Source organism: Octopus sinensis, linkage group LG3, assembly GCF_006345805.1.
Source record: "Octopus sinensis linkage group LG3, ASM634580v1, whole genome shotgun sequence".
Taxonomy (NCBI): domain Eukaryota; kingdom Metazoa; phylum Mollusca; class Cephalopoda; order Octopoda; family Octopodidae; genus Octopus; species Octopus sinensis.
The window spans coordinates 139,180,764-139,199,370 of NC_042999.1; the positions used below are offsets into that span (position 1 = coordinate 139,180,764).

The window sequence follows — 18,607 nt, forward strand, 5'->3', positions numbered from 1 at the left end:
TTAAATCAAATTTCACAATATATAATATATGTATATAATTTAGAAAAAAACACTATTAAACAATTCAATAAAGAAAGATGTTAATCACACCATATAGAAAATATATACTATAAAAAACCTCATTTTAAATCAATAAAGTACAATAAATAGTAAATAGTAGTAAAAACACTACGCACGTTTCATGGCTATATTTTCAAATAGATAATTATAATAAAATCAATTCGATTCGAAATTAAATCGAACTAAAATTAATTCTATTTAAAAATATTTAAAAGTTGGAGGGTGGTCTATATAGGGATGACCTTTTATTAATAAATAAGAATTGCACCAATAGAACAGTAGAATTATAATAAGAAACTATATAGCTTTTTTTAAAAGATATGGATTGAGTATTACTAGATATAATGAGAAACATAATGTTAATCATTTAGATGCTAATTTTAATTTAATAACAGGTAAAACCCAACCATTCCATAAAATTAATGAAAACCTGAAATCATTGATAGATATTATAGGTAAAAGAATATCGTTGCTTCCTTCTAATTTTGAGATTTTCCAAAAACACGCACCTTATTATAATGAAGCCCCGCGAGAGGCGAGATATAATAATAATATTAAATTCTTTAATAATTCTAAATATGATTATAATATGAAAGATTATAATATAAATGATTCCTATATTTTTTATAATAATAAACCTAACATTAAGAATTATGATACGTTTTATTTAGGTAATTATGGTGTTAATAATATGTATTATGGTAATACAAAGCATAAATACAATAATAGACTAAAAAATAAAATAAAATTTAATTCATTTAATGATAATAATAAATTTAATAATATAACAAATAGATATAATATTATTAATAATAAGAACAAAATTTGGTTAATTATTCCTTATGGAGCTCAAGTTAAAACAAACATTATTAAAGAGATTTTAACTATAACTGAAGTATTCATTAGAAATAATAAAAAATATAACATTTTTCTAATAATAATTTTGGAGTTGGTTATTCTACTATTATTAATGTAGGTAACATTATTTCTTCTTTTAATAAATTTAAGCTAAATAAGTTTTACAAAAACAAATCAAATAATTATTCCAAAAATAATAATAACTAATTGTACGTGTAGAGATAAAACGAAATGTTAATTTAATAATAACTGTAATTTCGATGATGTAGTATATAAATGTGTAGTGACTTTGATTGATGATGATAATAGGAATGGTTATATAGGGTCGACTTCTAATAAAATTAAATTACGGGTGGCTCAACATTATGAATTCTTTTAAGAATAGTAATTTAATTAATTCTACTGGCCTTAGTAAATATATATGGGAACTAAAATCTAAAAATATAAAGTACAATTTAAATTGGGAGATAGTTTGTAAGGCAAAATTAAATCGAATAGGTAGTAATTTTTGTTTATTATGTACTAACAAATTTAAGGAGATATTATTAACTAATAATAAAAATTTTATTAATTCCCTCAACAAACGAAAAATTAAATGTAGACATAAATTAAATTACTTAATAATAAGTTTAGCTAATTTTGTGTATATATATATATATATATTATATATATATATATATATATATATATATATATATATATATAACCCTGTTTTATGTTACTAATTGTAGTAGTTATAATTTGTAGTAGTAAAATGTGTATGAATTAGCACGAGATTATATAGTCTATATTACATAATTAGAATAAGTTGAAAATTAGATGTTTATAAAATAAATAAATTAATTAATGAAAATAGATTAAATTATATAATTTTAGCTTAATTTATGTTTATTACTAAATGTTTTTCACGTATTTAGTATGTAAATTATTTAGACTTTACAATTTTTCCAGTTAATAGTATATTAAAGTTAATTTTTTTTCCATATTCTTTCAGTTAAAATACATTTGTAATTTTAATAGCTTAAATACATATTTCTATCTATTTCTTCTATAAATTCTATTTACACCATATTTTCACGCGATATATTTCTTATAAACGCTAAGTTCGACGTTTTACGTTTAAATTGTTAGTTAACGAAAATCCTTCGACAAGATAAGTTATAGTTTTATTTTAAGAAATATTGTTAAATGCTTTTCGATTATTTATAGTTAATACACGTATTTATATATATATATATATATATAATTAGTATAAGTTAAGATAAATACATTTATTCTATTATTATTTTTCATTATCTATTATCTTAGACCTGATGAGTGACTATATTTTTAAATAGAATTAATTTTAGTTCGATTTAATTTTGAATAGGATTGATTTTATTATCATTATTATCTTTTTACTACTATTTATTATTTATTGTACTTTATTATTTAAAATAAGGCTTTTTATAGTATACGTTTTCTATATGGTGTGATTAACATCTTTATTGAATTGTTTAATAGTGATTTTTCTCTAAATTATATACATATATGTTATGTATTATATATCATATTATGTTACGTTATATATATATATATATATATATATATATACATATATATATATACGCATACATACACGCGCACGCACGCACACACAATGACACCGTGCAATACGAGTTTAAATCGTTCCACGACCGAACTCGTCTTACGATTTACTCGTTTTACAAATCAATTTTCCCCATTGAAGTTAACTAAAATATAATTAATCCGTTTCAGCCCACCCCGCGAACCACTTAAAAATAATTTTCAGGGGTTTTATAGCAGAAAGGGTGTAGTTACAAGTAAAATGACAATTATTAAAAAAGAGAATGGAAAAAATAAGTTAATTGGTTTTATCAACTGAATTATCTTAAAGATGGGACGATTTCTGCGCGAGGAAGACGATGGAGCGAAGAGGAGGGTTACTGTTTGGAAAGAGATTCTCTTTCCATTAAGACTTAAGGAAGAACAATGTCTGGCGTTTTCTCTCTCCGCTTAATTTAGCCTTTTTGTACACGCTTTCTTCACTTTTTACACTTAGAAACATATCAAGATTTTACGAAAATGTAGGAAAATCCACATTTGTTTTTACTGACGGCTTCTGTGTTGTTGTGGAGCGTATTCAGGCTTGTGTTAGAAGACTTTTCATAGATTTGGGTTGCCTCTTGCTTTTTATGATGGTGTGTGTTTGGAGGATTAAGTTCATTCTATGATCTTGTTTAGCAGGGGAATGTTTTGAAGGATGGTGTCGAAGGTATCATTGTTAAGAGGGTTGTGTGTGGAGATGTATGGTAGGGCCTTTGGTTGTAAATCATTCTTTAATTTGGGATGTCTGAGTTCGTGGATATTGTAGGGCACGTTGAAAGCATATGTCAATTAGTGAAGGTGGTTAGTTCCTGGTGATGAGTGTATCCTTTAGTTCATGAAGTCGTGTGTCTCTGGTGTTTGCATTAGAAACTATAGTACATATCCTTTTTGCTAGGCTGAAGAAGATATTCATTCTGGTGTGTCTGGGGTAGCATGAGTTGAACGGTAGATATTGCTTCGAGTGCGTGGGCTCATAGTATATATCTGTTTCTATTACGTTGTTAGATTTCTTTATGAGGATGTCTAGGAAGGGAAGTTGTTGATGGCTATATTCCATCGTGATTTGAATGTTTACGTCAAGTCCATTTATAAGTGCTTGGAATTTTTTAAGTCTCTATACTTTCATGCCAAAGAATGAAACAGCCATCCAGGTATCTCTCCCAGTTATTTTCTATGTAGAGGGAGAAGGGGCTGCCGTATTTTACTAGAACCTTACGATAAAGACTAATTTCTAGATATCCCAAGACTAGGTTAGTAAAGGAGGGGGCCATTCTCGTACCCATCGCAGTCCCCAATTTTTGTCGATAGAAGTTGTCTTTGGAGACAAATCAGTTATTCTCCAAGATGAATTTTAGCCCTTCCATCACGAATTCTTTTTTGGTGTGATGTGGGAGTTCGTTGGCGTAATTCTCTAGCCAGAATTGAATTGCCTCTATTCCTATGTTGTCACCAAAGAATGTACATTTATATGGATTGTAGTACTCTTTGTCAACCAATATTCTGTGCATGTCTGAATATACAGATACAATACCAATACCAATATCAATTCCTTCTGGAAACTATCTTAAGCATGTCCTTGAGAATGATTATTTATGTAGTAATCTTTTGTGCCCAATATTTTAAGGAACTTGTTGAACTTTTTTATGTCCTTAACATGTCCCTGTTACCAAAGACTGTATATATGTAATGTAGCAATTTGTAACAACCAATAATTAACGCAACCAAACTTCTACATGTTACTTTTGACAATCTTTTTCCAAAGAGTGAAACCGGTAAAGTAAATAAACATCTTTTAAATTGCATTTTTAAACCTTCTTTCGTATATAATTCCACTCGTGCGGTACCCTACAACTCCACTTCGTTATATCTATATCTATATCTATCTATCTATCTATCTATCTATCTATCTATCTATCTATCTATCTATCTATCTATCTATCTATCTATCTATCTATCTATATATATATATATATAATATATATATATATATATATATATATATATATATATATATATATATATATATTATATATATATATATATACACATACATATATATGCTTGTATGTATGCATGTATATGTGCGTGTGTGTCTTTGTGAGCTTGTAATCTGCATTAAATGTGATGGAACAGTATACAACATCACCAAAACACTGAATATGTAGTACTAATCTCGCTAATATACAAGAAAAATATCATTTACATATGTAACTTAGTTACTAATGAAAGATGAAAAATAGATTGTCTGGAGAACATTTAAATCATAATAACTACGGCAGCGTAAAATTTCAAGGGTCAGAAACTTATCAATATTTATGCAGCTTCTGCTGTATGCTATGAAGCGATAGTTATCATACTGTCTTTATAAAGTAGTATAGGAACGTTAGTTATTAAACTTTAGACACATAGTGACAACACACAGTGGGTATAGCAACCAAACCTTCAAGGGATATATTGCCGCCGCGTAAATGACTAATTAGTGTTAAAATTAGTGATATTCAGGGAGGAGGGGCGGGGGTGGGGAGAAAAGAAAAGAAAAAGCGTATCGGTGTGGCTCTGATTCCATTTTATTATGTGAAGTATACTCAAGATCTAAACAAAAACACAAGTAACAAAATAAAAATAATAAAACCAAAATTTCAATGCCAATATATTTTATTTGTATGGAAAACTGAACATTTATAATATTAATGCGTTATATATATATATATATATATATATATATATATATATATATGTATGTATGTATGTATGTATGTATGTATGTATGTATGTATGTATGCTTGTACGTAAACATGTATATACCTATACCCTGGTTTGCGGTATCTGAAACCGGTGTGCGTGTGTGTGTATATGTTATATTGTACCATTACACATCACAAATCATGATCAGTGAATACGTTTGTTTCCAAAAACGTCAGAATTCATTAGTAGGCCACCCCAGGTAGTGTATCCAAAGTTACTGCAAATAGAAAAATTAATATTTATACATATATGTATCATATATCTGCAGGTATTTGAAGGGGGTCTTCAGTCTATTAAAACTGACGTTACATCACTCTCTCTCTCTCTCTCTCTCTTACACACACACAAGACATATATGTGAATGCATGTATATCTATCTATCTATCTATCTATCTATCTATCTATCTATCTATCTATCTATCTATCTATCTATCTATCTATCTATCTATCTATCTATCTATCTTATTCTTTAATATATGATAAGTTGACTATCTAGGCGGTGTTTAATAAGACTTGGGATATTCACGTGCGTCTTTTTGTATTCGTGTAAAATGCTTATGGCGACAGTTACAATGTAGTGTAGTTTGGTTACAGGAGCACTTATCTAAGCATTGTATGAAGACGTCGAAAAAATTTATTTTCTCTAAACTAGGACAATATCTCTGAGTAGACTTTCATCTTTAAATATAATAAACATGTCTAAGACCGTGAGCTGGCAGAATCGTTAGCACGTGGGGGAAAATGGTAAGCGGCAATCTGTCCGTCTCTATGTTCTTAGTTCGAAATCAGCCGGGGTCAGCGTTACCTTTCATCCTTTCGAGGTCAACAAAATAAGTAACAGTTGACCGACGGAGTCTAAGTAATCGACTTAGTCCCTTCGTGGAAATTGCTGGGCTTGTATCAAAATTTGAAAGCATTATAATAATGTTATTTAACCAAACGTATTGAGATCTACGTCGGATAATTTTTGCGCTATTTAACATAAATTTAAAAATATATTTTACAACTCTTACATTGCACACAAACACGCACACAATGACAGAACAGTGTATATATATATATATATATATATATATATATATATATATATATATATATATATATATTAGAGACAGCATTTCATCCATCTTTGCATTCTGTAATCCCATAGCACAGTAAAGGAGCAGTGGTAGTTTACTTGATGAGAGACATGTAGAAGACAATAAAACTAATGGCGACATGACAGATGAACAAAAGGAAATCTACGACAGAATAAACTTATGAGTACAGGAGAACGATAGCAACATTATTTGCAACCTTAAAAAGGTTGATCGATGGAAATTGAACCAAGAAACGAAAAATGTCAATGATATTCTGAAATAAATCAGAACAAACAACATCACAGAAACAAATAATTTGATCAAGGCAGCAAGTATTGTAATAGAAAATGTGGGTGTTGATGTCAAGAAAAAGAAACATAATGGGAGTGGCAAAGGAAAATATCCATGGTGGAAAAGAATAATCCAGGCAGGGTTAGACATGCTCTCGAAGGAAATCTCTGTGTTAGACCGAAAAGAGAAAGGGGAACTTAAAAGCGAACAAAAATACAGGACACTGAAAAGGAAGTATAAAGTTAATACTAGATAACATCGAAAGTCAAAGGTTTTGGAGTGACATCTGGAGCTAAGACAAGGAGCACAAGAAGGATGCTGAATAGTTGCAAGAACTGAAACAAACAGTAGTCTGTCCCAAAAAGGCAGAACTAGTCATTTCAGTTAGGGAAGTGAAGGAAATCAGAAAAAAAAATGAGCAACTGGAAGGCCTCGGGAGTAGATGGGGTTCCAGGCTACTGGATCAAAAGATTTGGTGAATGTCATGCACGAATAGCTGCGCAACTCAAATCCTTGTTAAATGTCGACCAAGGTATGCCAGAGTGGTTGACAGTGTAGGACAGTGCTGTGCCTGAAAAACATCGAAAAAGGCAATACAGTTGACAATTACAGGCCGACATCCTGCTTGCCACTTTTGTGGAAATAATTGACTGGAATACCCGCAGAGTCAATGTACGAACATTTGGAAAAAAATGGAGTCCTGTCACATGAGCAGAAGGGTTGCAAGCGCAAGTGCAGAGGTACCAAGGATCAACTCCTGATAGACAAAACTGTACTTAGGGACTGCAAGAGGAGGAAAACTGACTTAGCCATGTCATGGATCGACTATCATAAGGCGTACGATATGATCCCACATTCCTGGATTATGGAGTGTATGAATCTATTTGGGATTGAATTGAATGTTGAGCGATTGCTTGGAAAAAGTATGGCAAATTGCAGGACGGACCTGACAGCATATGGAAGAAGCTTAGGGACAGTAGAAATTAGGAGAGGCATCTTCCAAGGGGACTGCCTGTCCCCATTGATCTTTTTCCTGTGCTTGATACCACTAACACTGATTCTGAGGAAATCAAAGGCTGGGTATGTATTCAAAAGCCGCCAACAAAAAGTCAACCATTTGTTATTCATGGATGACCTCAAACTTTATGGTAAAGATGAAGTCCAAGTCAGTTCCCTCGTTGGTACGGTGTATACCTTCAGTGCTGATATCGGAATGGAGTTCGGACTGAGAAAGCGTGGTGTATTAGTCTTGAAGACAGACAAAATCAAATGTATGGACGGGCTAACGATACCGTCGGGTGGAGGTTATGAAGCAGATAGAACGGACGGGATATAAGTACTTGGGGATTTCGGAAATGGAAAAATTGATGGAGAAATTACAGAAAAATTTTCAGGTGGAGTACTCGCGCAGACTGAGACTGATCCTAAAGTCGAAATTAAATGGACGGAATAAGATCGAAGCTATCAACACCTGGGCGGTTTCACTCCTTAGATATGGAGCAGGCGTACTCGCATGGAAAGTAGACGAACTAATCAGCTAAGACAGAAAGACAAGGAAGTTGCTAACTAGATAAGTGACACAGATAGACTGTATGTACCAAGAAAAAGATGAGGAAGAGAACTTATTGGATGCGAACACAGAATTAGATCAGAAGAAAACAACATAGCATGGTATATAAAAATGCCACAGAACCGCAATTATTAGATCTAAGAAGGTCAGGCTTGTGTAGGATGAAAGATTGCAAAGATAAAGCACTATACAAGAAATTGAAAACAGATAAAACTGAAAATAGGTGGGTAAAGAAAAGAATGCATGGTCAATTTCATAGGGATGTTGAAGACAAGACAGACAGAAAAAAAGATGGCTGTGGATGACTAAATGTGATTTAAAACCGGAAACAGAGGCTCTAATCTGTGCTGCCCAAGAGCAAACACTAAGAACAAACTACATAAAATACAGAATAGACAACGCAGCAGAAAGTGATAAGTGAGGAATCTGTGGACAAAACGGTGAAACCGTATGGCATATTACCAGCCAATGTATGCCACTAGCCCAAAAGGAATATAAGAGACGCCACGACAATATAGCCAGGCTTGTCCAGTGGTCGATGGAAAAGGTAGCAGTAGTACCAATAATTGTCGGAGCCCTGGGAACCTGGGAATAGTGAGCAAAAATCTCGAGAAGTAAGTGGAACAAATAGGGGCTGCGATAAGGGTGGAGCACTTGCAGAAAACAGCACTGCTTGGAAGCGCTCAAATACTCCGGAAGGTGCTCGAAAATAGGAGGTTTTACCTTAGTTCACTGGTACTGAACAGCTGATACTGTAATGCATCTCCAGTGTTAGAAGCTGTGGAAATGCAATAATGATATGCCCTGATGCAGTACGAGGCAGTGGCTGTCATGGCCTCTGATCTTAACTGATTGAAAGTGTTATCATATACATTATTTTGTCTTGTTATAAAATGATGGGCTACAGTAAATATTCTGCCCAGTACCACAGATTTGTTTGTCAGTTGCTTGACTATAACCAGTTGAGCATGTCCCTTGGTGGCTGACGATGTGTGCATCTCTGATCACGAGCAGAAGTAGTGGGGTTTATCATAGCCATGTATTGAAAGGAATTCTTTGCGGTTTGGATAATTCACCTTTGGAAACATGGGTGTTTCGTTCAATAACCTTAAACAACCTTTATTCAGGGACCTTTTGAGTGGGATGGGCTACTGAAGAAAATTCTAACTGGACCCCACTTGCAAGATTATGGACAGTTTATCTTGATATGAAGTCCCCATGTATTGCACATACAGTTGTGATGCATGTGCCTGATGTACCCTTATCAGACGGGTAGTCATGATGGGTATACTGGGCTTCGTATATTTTACTCCTGTGTTACTTCGATGGCATGCACTGCTCTCTCACTCAATAATGACGATGATGATGATGATGATAATAATAATAATAATAATAATAATAATAATAATAATAATATAATAATAATAATATTACTAATAATGATAATAATAATAATAATATAATAATAATAATAAAATAATAATAATAATAATAATAATAATAATAATAATAATAATAATAGTAATAATAATAATAATAATAATATTACTAATAATGATAATAATAATAATAATAATAATAATAATAATAATAATAATAATAATAATAATGATGATGATAATAATAATAATGTTTTCAAATTTTGGTACAAAGCCAGAATTTTAGAGAAAAAGAAGTAGATTATATCGATGCAGTATTTCACTGGAATTTATTTTATCGTCATGAAAACAAAGCCTACTTCTCGCAGGAATTGAACTCTGAATGTGAAGGGCAGAAAGAAAAAACTGTAAATCATTTTGTACGACACTAACAATTATGCCAATCCACTGCCCTAATAACAACAAAAATAACAATAACATTAACAAAATATAATATAAAATATTTACCAGAAAATTTCCAGAACATATTGCCAACTAGGCCATATGTCGTCAAGCCTTTATGTGTGACGCCACATTGTTTGAAAAATCTAGAGTATTCCATTGCTTTGCATTTTTTCTCAGAACACTTAGCTTTACACTTTTCTTCACTGTTGATTTTAGAAAACTCATCAAGATGGACACAAGTTACTATAGTTGCACCCTTGATGAGAACATTTCTGCTTTCTAGAAATAAAAAGAAAAAATTCTTTTATGCTTTTAGTATATAGATTGATTTAATCGACTGAGTTTATACTAAGACAATACAGCGAACTAGCTGTTTGTTTAAATCTTTCTCTCCAACACACACACACACACACACACACACACACATACACACACACACACACACACACACACACACACACACACACACACACACACACACACACACACACACACACACACACACACACACACACAGAGTCATTTAAAAAGTTCTTGATCACTAAAAATGTTATGAATTATAAGAATTTGGTTATCAAATATGAAAATACCCCCCACCAGAAAAAAATTCTCTTCCCTTTTCATTTTCTTTCAAATATACACTATAGTACTATAATTGATTTTACGTAGTGTGAGATCTTAAATGACTTTTGAACCCCGAAAAAGTTTGAAGACCTGATCACAAATACTGCAGTGATGTCTCATTTCAACATTGGCTCCATTTGCAACTTGTTAAATTATGAATGGTCAAGTTCCGCTTCAATCCCACGAGTGACTTGTAGGTTTTTTTGACGGACATTGCATTGAAACGGGCTATCCAGAATGAAACTATGCGTGCCTCACTCGCATGGGTTCGCTAGTACTTTCTCATACAAAGCGCAAGTTATGCATACTTTTGTGCATAAAAATCTAAAGAAGGAATGAGAAACACTCGCAAAGCTATTGATATTAAACTCATTTTTTTGAATATTTATCTTCATTTCAGTGTGTTTAACTCCGTCAGGTTCAAACTCTTTAACACCGTTATAAATCGTAGATCTCCACGCTTTCCTATCTGGTGCAAGTGATTCAAAACCTTTTTAGAACATAATTGAAGATATTTCAAATATTTTAAAGTCTCTATATCCTTTTTCGTCTTACTATTTTTTCTCTTTCCCAGCATAAGTTCATAATAAAACTTTTGTTTTGGAATACGCTCATCGTCCATACGGATGAGATAGCCTGTCCATCGTAGTTGATTACTTATAAGAATGACTCGGAATAATGTGATCCTAGCTTCAACAAGAACACCAGTGTCAGAAATGAGTGAGGACTAGCTAATTCTGAGCATTTGATGGAGATATTTCTGGTAAAATCCTTTCAGCATTGTTAACGTGTGTACAATGTCTACGTTTCTGAAGAATTACAAATGTGCAGAAAGAACAAATAAGACATATACCATGATCCTAGATTTAATAAGGTATTGTGACCAGACTTTAGATTTTATGCTTCCAAAGTTTTTTACTGCCTTTTGAATATAGGAAGTGACTTCCTCGTCCTGGTTCTCATTAACATGTAGTATGCTACCCAGGTATTTAAAAGAACTCACCACTTTAAGCACTGTGCCCTTTAACTAGTATGTGAGGGCGTTGAATTTTCCTCTAGGGGTAGGTTGAAGCATTACAGCAGGATTTTTTCAAATTAATTGTGAGAACAAATATGTCACACGAAAAATCAAATGCATGAATCAGTTTTGAAAGCCTTGCTCACTGTGACTTACTAGGTCACAGTTGTCCATGTATAAAGGACCGAGTACCAGAGAATTAAAGACCATGGATTTAAAGTTCCTTGTAGTCAGATTAAGCATTACCCGAATAGCGGTATCGCATATAGATGCCAACTGTTGAAGTCACAAATGCATTTGAAAGAATACCTGCAAAATGTATGGAGAAGAGTGTCGGTATTTAGATCACCTTGCTCAACTCCATTTTCAACCGAAAATGGTTCCAACAGAATCCCACCAAAGTTAAGTCGAGCCTTCATATTCTTATGGAGAGCCCTGGTTATGTTTATCAACTTTCCAGGACATCCAAATTTCTTCTGCAACAGTGCATTCCTATTAACCATGTCAAAAACTTTGCAAAGACCCACAAAACACTGGTACATGTCTATATTTTATTTGCTGCATTTCTCTTGTAGCTTCCGAATAATGAAGATCATATCAACACTATCCCTTAAGATGACGAGAAGCCACATTATGACTCCGATACTGCTCTTGGGACAATGAATTTATCAAGGCGATCTCAACGATTATGAGAAAGCACCTTTCGAATAACTAACATCAAATATATTTCATGAACATTTCCACATAAGTATTTGAGGACAAATTTATATAGGGAAATGAGATTAGCATCTGCCTAGTCTTGAGGCACTTCCTTTTTTCTCTAGTATTATACAAGGAGTGAAATATTTCCGTCAACCTTTCCCGTCCAAACTTCAAAATTTCCAAACTAATCCATCAATACTCGGTGTTTATTATTATTGTACTCTTGCAGCTGCTGTATTGGTTCCTCACATAGTTTTTGACAACAGGAAGGCCTACTATTTCCTCAATTATTATCATATTCACATTTGATCATTTATTGAGATCAAAATAGCCTTGCACCCACCATTTTTGTATGAATCAGTAAAGTGCTGCTGACTATCAATAGATCACATTGGAGCTATACACGTTGATTTAAGGCCAAAAAGATTTCTTTTATATATAAAAAAGAAGGCTTTTGTATAATTACAGCTTATTGAATCTTGCGCGTCTTTTGCTTTTTGGTGATGCCACTTATCTTTCCTTTTTTCTGAGACTACACTGAATTTTTAATTTAATAGAATTATGCCTCATGTCTTGGTTAGGATTATATGACTTAAATTTTTTTTGCTTAGTTGTTGCTTTTCATGAAGACGATTAGTAATTTCTAAGTCACTGTCAATAAGCCAATCTGCTACTTTCATAGATCTGTAGCTCAAAGTGAGAGATACTGAATTATAGACTTGTGATTTGAAATTTTCCCATGGGTTTTCTAGTTCAACGTTTATTGCATCACGAGAATATTGCAGTAAGGAGGAGGAACGAAAGTCTGCTATATTAATTCTCCTTAGTTTGCCAGAGCCTTCCTTTATAAGTTTGAACTGGATTGGAAAATTAAACTTCCATTGCCTATAATCTCTCCAGAATCCTACCCCTCTCATAGCTCGGACACTGCGGAATTTAAATATGGTTACCAAGACATAAGGTACCAGTTCTTAGATCTTGGATACATTCACTGAATGAAAATCCTTGCTATCATACATATACAAGTACGCACGCGTGCTTGTGTGTGTGTTGAATATTTTGTATAAAATCATTTTTGTTTTCTATGTTTGCACTGGAACACATAACTATAAATAGAAGACAACTTTCAATATATATTCAGAATATACTATTCATGTTCAATGTGCAAGAACGTTCGTTGTTCATTAAAGTATGAATTTCAAATAGTGAGTTATGCTATCTTTACATATTAGATTTCATAAAAAATTAAAATACAAACCATTGCTACTGTGAATAATACCTGCGTTTATAGAATAAATTCTCTGAGGTCTGATTTCATTCTATACTGCTCATCACTTATGAACGAAAATATAAACAATACGCAAGTCAGCATATTCCTTCGTAATATCAATTAGGTCTCATTGAAGGTTGTTTCCACTCTCTAAGAAAAACAATTAAATGACCCTCAAATGTTAACTTACTGTATACGCTAATCATATTCAGTGATAAATCCATAATCGTATGATCCATGAAACATAAAGTTTCTATCTCTTAAGCGTATTAGATAATGAAATGGAGTAATGCTTGTTAACATATTGATTAGCTTCACAAGTATATTTCATACCCAAAATATTAAGATATTCTTCCTAAAAAATTCAAACACCTTTTGTAGTGAAATTCTGACTTACCGATTAATTGAAAATATTCCTTATAGGGACATTCACTTGGTTTCAAAGTGACAGTAGCAGCGCTGATATCATATAGTTGGCATTTTTTCTCGAGTTCATCGAAGTTAAATGATTTACATTTTTTATTCTTGAGACATTTGTGAGCACATTGTTCCACATGTTTTTCAGTAGACTCTTCCAAAGGTTTGCCTACTATGTAAGCCACCGTTACCCGAAAGAACCTGTGCAGAACTGAAATATAGAAGTGCATAAAGAAATATACATGCGTGGGTTTTGTTTCTGCGTGTCTATATGTATATGCGCATGTATGTATGTATGTATGTATGTATGTATGTATGTATGTATGTATGTATGTATGTATGTATGTATGTATGTAAATAATGCGATTACTACAATTGCACCATTAGAAAAATATGCTATCCTCAGTTGATTTTAAACATAGATTAGAGGTAATAATTTAAAACATTAACATGTATATTGCTTTATTCATCAACAAAAAAATCAAAAATCAAAAACAAAAATATGCTTCTGAATCATCTATTGTGAATTTTAAGACTTTAACTTGTGTTATTCTTTTATACAAATACCACGCTTGGAACCATATCAAGTTTGGATATATGACTTGCGATGGATCAGGAATCTGCGTGTGTATATTTATATATATGTACGTATATTGATGTACATATGCATATGATTGATATGTGTACGTATGTGTGAGTTTCGACCCTTTCCCCGCGTCCTGAATGTTAAAATATCTAGATTCTAATGAATGCTACAACTGATTGATTATGTATGTATGTACGTATGTATGTATGTATGTATGTATGTATGTATGTATGTATGTATGTATGTATGTACGTATGTACGTATGTATGTATGTATGTATGTATGTATGTATGTACGTATGTATGTATGTATGTATGTACGTATGTATGTACGTATGTATGTATGTATGTATGTATGTATGTATGTATGTACGTATGTATGTATGTATGTATGTATGTATGTATGTATGTATGTATGTATCTATCTATCTATCTATCTATCTATCTATCTATATCTATGTGCAAGGATGGTAGAAAAATCGGCTCCAAGTAAGTTGGCTTATTTTGTGTAAAAAACGTTTTATTTGTGAAATATTTTTTGTGAAAGAGATGTCTAAAACCATCTCCTTCAACCCCAGTAAATCTTGTAATAGGAAATCACTCCACTTGGAGTAAATTTCCAATACTTTAAAAAAATTTTCTTCAGTTTCCTTGCCATATTTCTAAAAGAAAATGGCTAAGCCGACCCGTGAAGCCGCCTTCCCGCCTCTACCAAAGTCAGAGGCGAAGGAAGGTGAAACCAAAGCCGTTCGCTTAAACGCACACAGGTTTTAGAAAATACGTTCAAAGGAGCGAATACGTTTACTACTATAAACACTGCCTCCACCACTGCTACCACCACTACCGCCATGGAGCAACCGAATCGGGTCATCCAGATCGTATTTAGATAGAGTATTCTGTAGCTTAGTGAATAAGGATAGTGTAGGTTATCCACAATTCCATATAGTCAGCTACACAGATCACAAATTTGTGACTTATACACTTGATTTAGATAAGACACATAGGTCTCTGGAAGTTGAACGCGTCGTTCACGGCTCGCCAGGCTTACAGGGACCGGATTTGCACATAAGTTAAGAGAATATTAACGAGTGCCATCGTCAACAATAGATGCCCTAAAGAAAGCAATTAAAGCAGAATCGGTTAGGTACAGTAAGGCCCTAGCATTAGACCGAAATAGAATAGAGGGAGACCTAGTTAAGAAATTAGAAGAGGCACTTAAAACTGGCATCGCGTTCAACGTACTGGTGGCGAGGTTGGCCCTCGAACAACACTTCAACGCCAAACACGAAGGATGCGTACTCTGAGGAACGAAAGAGTTGGAGCCACCCGAGAGGCCCGAGTGGCCGAGGTGCAACGAGGCAACAAAGCCACCATTAGATCCCTGACAGGTGAACAGGGGCGCGAATTACCCGAGGCTGAATGTATGTGTGAGGACTTTCAACAACATTTCGTCCGATTGTTAGGGACAACTGGAGGGTCAGAACGCAGAGTGGACTTTAGTGCCTACCTGCATAGCCAGCCACGACTCTCGGCAAGAGGAGCGGAGTGTTGTGAAAGACCCATCACAGCCGCGGACGTATGGAGTGCGATGGCAGGCCGAGCGGGAGACAAGTCGCCAGGCTTGTATGGTCTGCCCTACGAACTTTATTGTCATAAGCCAGATAGTTTGGTGGCATCTTGGCAGCTGTCTACTGCAACTGGCAGCAAAACGGGAGTATCCCCGTCTCTGTAAAGCGAAAAGCGGTGGAACTACTAAAGAAAGATCCAAACAAACAAGAGGGACGTCATAGATAACTTCAGGCCCATCACTCTGCTCAACACAGATTTGAATATTTTGGCCAAGGTGTTAGCCGAGAAGTTGGCGCTTGTCATCGAGAAACTGGTCGACAAGGCGCAAAAGTGCTCCGTGCCGGGTAGGAGTATACATGATAAACTCCATCTGATGCATTACTTCATAGACAGGGTAGTTAAGGAACCTGGCATGGGTGGGTCACTGATCATTTTGGATCAATCAAAAGCTTTCGATTGGATAAACTATCACTACTTGGAGGCTGTCCTTAGAGCTGATGGTTTCAGTCCCATCTTCCGCGGTTGGATCGCTGCTTTATACAACGGTATCCGCTCGGTAGTTCGCGTAAATGGTCATCTTTCCAGACCATTTACCATCACGCGTTCGGTTCGTCAAGGATGCATCCTCTCGTCGCTTCTGTACGTATTGACTCTTGAACTACTACTGCAGAATTGGCGACGCTGAGGGGCATCCCACGAAAGCTGGGATGCGGGAGGAGCTGTCTACATATGCGGACGACGTCACCGTCATAGTGTCCAACCACAGGCATATCAGCCTGGTCGGCGAGACACTAAAAGAATACGAAGCGATAACGGGAGCAAATATTAACCAGGAAAAGTCAGTGGGCTTGCGGCTCAGCACCAGGAGAAGCAAGCCCATGTCGTCCAACAGCGCCTCCATCATGGGACGCTGGACGGACCGGTTATATTGCTCGGAGTCTGGTTCGGTCCAGACCTCCAAATAGAGAAGAACTGGGGCGAGATGCGGTCAGAGCGACGAAACCGTTCTGCACGCACTCATGCAGTGTCCAACCATTTCGGACCTATGGATTTATGCCGAACGACTGCTATCACGTGTGGGAGGAGTTCGCTTGTCGGCCGAGTCTATCAGGAAAATTGCTCCACTACTTTCCCTTAACCGGGAAAGCAATGTAGTTTTCATTGTACAGGTGTCTATGGTGAAAGAATGTGTGTTGTGGACTCGAGCGAAAGGTCTAGAGACAAACACTTACCTCTCTGGCCAATCGCTCATCAACTTTTTCAAGTACCACTTGAAAAGGAAGGTGAGAATAGAGAGGCAAGTTTTGTATCGTGAAAGTTTCAATAAAAGGTGGGTGAATGTAGCAAAGATGGTACGTGTGAGTGACGAAACCACTCTGAGCATGATCCTGTAAATCGAGGAGAGAGAGAGAGAGAGAGAGAGAGAGAGAGAGAGACCTTTGCTCTTATGTGTTTATTCCCTCCTGCCTGGGTTCTCAATTTTCCCAAGACACCTGATGAAGGCTGGAGGATATATCAGCCAAAACGTTGTGTTAACAACAAACAAGATGAGGACAAATATTCGTCAAATGTAAATAATGTAAGTAATGTTCATAGCTTCTCATCTCCTGAATATGTTTTAAATTGAGTGCTTCAATGTCAAAATAATTGTTTTACACAGGGTTACTTACAATTACGATTGCAGCGTGGAAGATGTTTGTAAATAATTTAAGAACACACAAAAACCTTTTGTTTCACTTCAACATTTAAGTGAAACAAACGGTTTTTGTGTGTTCTTGGATGGCTTACAAACACTTTCCACGCTGCAATTGTTTTTGTTTCAGCGCACGATCTCAGATCAAATCACTTGCCAAGCAAGTACATCTCTGTTTACAATTAGTTTCTAGGATTTAATTTTAAAATATATATGAAAATATAAAAAAAATATAGAATCATGTTATAAACATACCTGGTTTTAAAAAGGCTGGATTAATAATCGAAGCTATATTTAAAATGGAATAAAAAGAGCAATTCGTAAATTTGATCAGTAGACATTGAAAAGGAAATACAAAAGAAATGTAACTAAATTTCATGTATGTGCATTGAATTTTCGTAATGGAATTTCAAAATTTAGAATTGTTTCTGTTTCATTTGATTTTTGACGAATTTTAGGTTAGATATCACTTCTACAACATAAATATGCTGTATTTCACTAGGCTCATATAATTATATCAACTCAATTCAGAAATTCTTGGTGCCATTTTATGTCTGCTGAACTGATGCATTTAAGAATCCATTATTCTCATTAAACACAATGTGAAATAGCTGATGATGTGAAAAAGATTTACAACGCGTGAGAATTTAACGCTTCTAATGATTCAATTACATTTACAGTTTTTACTGCTTATA

The 18,607-nt window shown here is 34.3% G+C and overlaps 1 protein-coding gene across 12 annotated transcripts in view; it reads right to left on the minus strand.

Moving 5' to 3' along the window:
• Positions 1-5,256: 5,256 nt before the first annotated feature.
• Positions 5,257-18,607, minus strand: part of LOC118762594 (zonadhesin-like) — a 110,201-nt gene continuing 96,850 nt past the window's right edge. For 11 of the 12 annotated variants that reach the window (XM_036501397.1, XM_036501387.1, XM_036501394.1 and 8 more), the window contains 4 exons: positions 18,168-18,200; positions 14,046-14,276; positions 10,098-10,313; positions 5,257-5,488 (listed from right to left, as the gene is read on the minus strand). In XM_036501397.1, coding sequence (XP_036357290.1) covers positions 5,454-5,488; positions 10,098-10,313; positions 14,046-14,276; positions 18,168-18,200 — 515 coding nt within the window. In that variant the 3' untranslated portion in view covers positions 5,257-5,453. Of the gene's footprint in view, positions 5,489-10,097; positions 10,314-14,045; positions 14,277-18,167; positions 18,201-18,607 lie in introns of those variants that run through there. The other variant, XM_036501393.1, reaches the window with a different exon arrangement.